The sequence below is a fragment of the Nannospalax galili genome, unplaced genomic scaffold (genome assembly GCF_000622305.1).
Source record: "Nannospalax galili isolate Female #2095 unplaced genomic scaffold, S.galili_v1.0 scaffold1387, whole genome shotgun sequence".
NCBI lineage: Eukaryota > Metazoa > Chordata > Mammalia > Rodentia > Spalacidae > Nannospalax > Nannospalax galili.
The window spans coordinates 1,065,645-1,068,597 of NW_008355976.1; the positions used below are offsets into that span (position 1 = coordinate 1,065,645).

The 2,953-nt window shown below is 41.8% G+C and overlaps 1 protein-coding gene across 1 annotated transcript in view; it reads left to right on the forward strand.

The window, feature by feature from the left end:
* Rrm1 (ribonucleotide reductase catalytic subunit M1) overlaps nucleotides 1-2,953 on the forward strand; it is a 33,132-nt gene that overhangs the window by 2,087 nt on the left and 28,092 nt on the right. Inside the window, exon 2 of the mRNA XM_008854108.2 lies at nucleotides 1,950-2,038. Coding sequence (XP_008852330.1) covers nucleotides 1,950-2,038 — 89 coding nt within the window. The remainder of the gene's footprint in view (nucleotides 1-1,949; nucleotides 2,039-2,953) is intronic.

A 2,953-nucleotide genomic window follows, 5' to 3' on the forward strand; every position in this document is an offset into this window, starting at 1 on the left:
TGTTTTAGTGTAAACTACCCAGGAGAAAAATAATAACCCGCAGTTATTCAGTTTTCTAACCCACAACCCCCCCCCCCCCCTCCCCCCCCCCCCCCCGCCAGTCTGATTGGCCTGGAACTTGCTATATAGACCAGGCTGGGCCTCAAACTCAGTGATTCACCTCTGCTCCTGGAGTGCTGGGATTAAAAATATTTGCCAGCATGCCCAACTTAACAAAAACGTTTTACTATATGTGATAACACACTGATGAAGTAAAATAAATATCTCTTTCCTAATAAATGAAGATCTGTGGGGTGAAGCTTGGGTGGTGCACATTTATTTATTTTTAAATTTTATTTATTTATTTTTGTTCTTTTTTTTTGAGACAGGGTCTCCCTGAAGCCCTGGCTGTCCTGGAACACACTATGTAGACCAGGCTGGACTTGAACTCACAGAGATCTGCCTGCCTCTGCCTCCCAAGTGCACCACCACGCCCAGCTTATTATTTTTATTTTATGTGTATGTGTGTATTGCCTGCATGTAGGTAAGTGCCCCCATGTCATGCAATGCCTGTGGAGGTCAGAAGAGGCTGTCAGATCCCCTGGGACTGGAGTAACAGACAGTTGTTAGCTGTCATGTGGGTTCTGGGATTCAAACCCAGGTCTTCTGAAAGAACAACCAATGTTCTTAATTGCTGAGCCATCTCTCCAGCTCCCAGGTGCTGCACATTTATAATCCCAGCATTTGGGAATGTGGAAGCAGGAGGAGGATCAGTTCAAGGTCATCTTTAGCAAGTTGAGACCTAGCAAGACCCTGTCTGAAAACAACAAAACAAAAACAAACCCAAGTAAAGATCTGTAAAATGACTGCTATGTCATGTGGTTTGCCTCCTACAGTTATTTGGTATTAGATTATATCCACTGTTCCTGGTGTTCTTAACAGTAAATACATTGAGAAGAAACCAAGAATGAGACTTTGTCTAAAAGGACAAAGGCTATAATCTATATCCAAAGTCATGAAAAGATTAATTATACAGAGCAAGTGGACTAGTCAGGATTCTCTGGACTGTTACAAGGCTTTTATTTGGAAAGGAATGGGGAATCACTGTTGGGTTTTTTGAGGGAGGTAATATATTTTTACTCGGCTTAGGGAAATTCCTGCTGCTTTGTAGGACAAAGGGGAGTAATCATCTGGGAAAGGAAATCTTTCAGAATAGAACCCCAATTTTTTTGAAGATGGCATCAGAGAAGACAAAGACAGTCTTTTTAAAAATTTATATGTATGTGCCTGTGTCTGCCATCTGTGTGTGGGTGCCTATGGAGGTCAGAAAAGACATCAGATCTCCTGGAGCTAGAGTTACAGGTGGTTGTGAGCCACCTGTTGAGGGTGCTGGGAACTGAACTTGGATTCCTTGCAAGAACAGTATGCTCTTTAACAGCTGAGCCATCCTCTCTAGCCCCCCAAAACAATTATTTTAAAATTTATTTTATATATATGAGTGTTTTGCCTGCATGTATGTCATGCCCAGTGTGGTCTTCTGACCCTGCAGAGGCCAGAAGAGGTTGTTGGATCCCCTGGAGTTACAAGTGGATGTTAGCTGCCATGTGAGTGCTGAGAACTGAACGCAGTCCTCTGTAGAGGTAGCCAGTGCTCTTAGCTGCTGAGCCATCTCTCCAGCCCCAAAGACATGTTGGTCAGTTTTAAAAAATTCACATTGAAGCCGGGTGTGGTGGTGCACGCTTGTAGTCCCAGCACTTGGGAGGCAGAGGCAGGCAGATCTCTGTGTGTTCAAGGCCAGCCTGGTCTCCATAGTGAGTTCCAGGCCAGCTGGGGCTACAGGGAGACCCTGCTTCAAAAAGACAAAAAGAAAAAAAAAAAAATAGCGTTTAAAAAAAATTCACATTGATTACATTTGATTCTTTGATATTGCCATCTTAATAAATACTAACTCAAATTCTTTGACTCTTCAGATGGCCGCCAAGAGCGGGTCATGTTTGACAAAATCACGTCACGAATCCAGAAACTTTGTTATGGACTCAATATGGACTTTGTTGATCCTGTAAGTAAATACAGTTTATATTGTGAGCTCCTTCATGTGATCAACCAGTGCTTTTAACTTCTTTAGCCCCTCATTTTTATTTTATTTTATTTTATTTACATAAACTATTTATTGAGAATTTCATACATGTATATAAGGTGTTTTGATCAAATCCATGCCCACTCCCTCCCCTCCAACTTCTCCCGTATCTCCCCATCACTTTTTTCTGATAACTTCATGTACTCTTTCTTCTTCTTTGATTTATTTATTTATTTTTATGGGGTTTTTGGCTACTATAACATTCCCCTCTCTGAAGAGGTAACCCTAAAATCTTTTAAGGATTAGATACAAGCTCCCTAAATACTTTTGACATTTTTGGCCTTTGGAACAGAGTATGTTGCTAACAGGCCCAAGGACATTGTGACTTTGAGCCAAGAAAGTGACTACTTTTCTTTGGGGTCTTTTTTACCCTAACTGCCATGCCAATTCCTACCTCCTATGCTTATCACACCACCTCAGGAATCAGGATGCAGACCATTCTGGCTTCTTCCATGCTGAACAGGGACACAGGGTGAGGCAATTGGAGTACCCCTTCAGTGGGTCTATCTAAAAGACTCCCAGATTGCATAACTCTTATCTCTAGGGGGAAAAGAAAGACCTTGAATTGTGGCTAGGAGATGTGAAGGAGTAAAGGCAAGAATAATTAGCGTTACAAGTTCTAGACAGGGAACTAGAAAAAAGTCAGAACAAGGCAATTTTCACATGTTCATGAGAGTCCACTGGAATTTTTTGATGAGGGCTTCCAAAAGCATCCCTCTATTGGGTTCCTCCTCATTTTTCTTTTGTCTGTCAAGGCTGGACTCAAGAATGATGTACTCAGGATTTGTTTTCAAGCACTTTGATAGCTGTTAGAGTAGCTAGAATCAATGTCAGTTC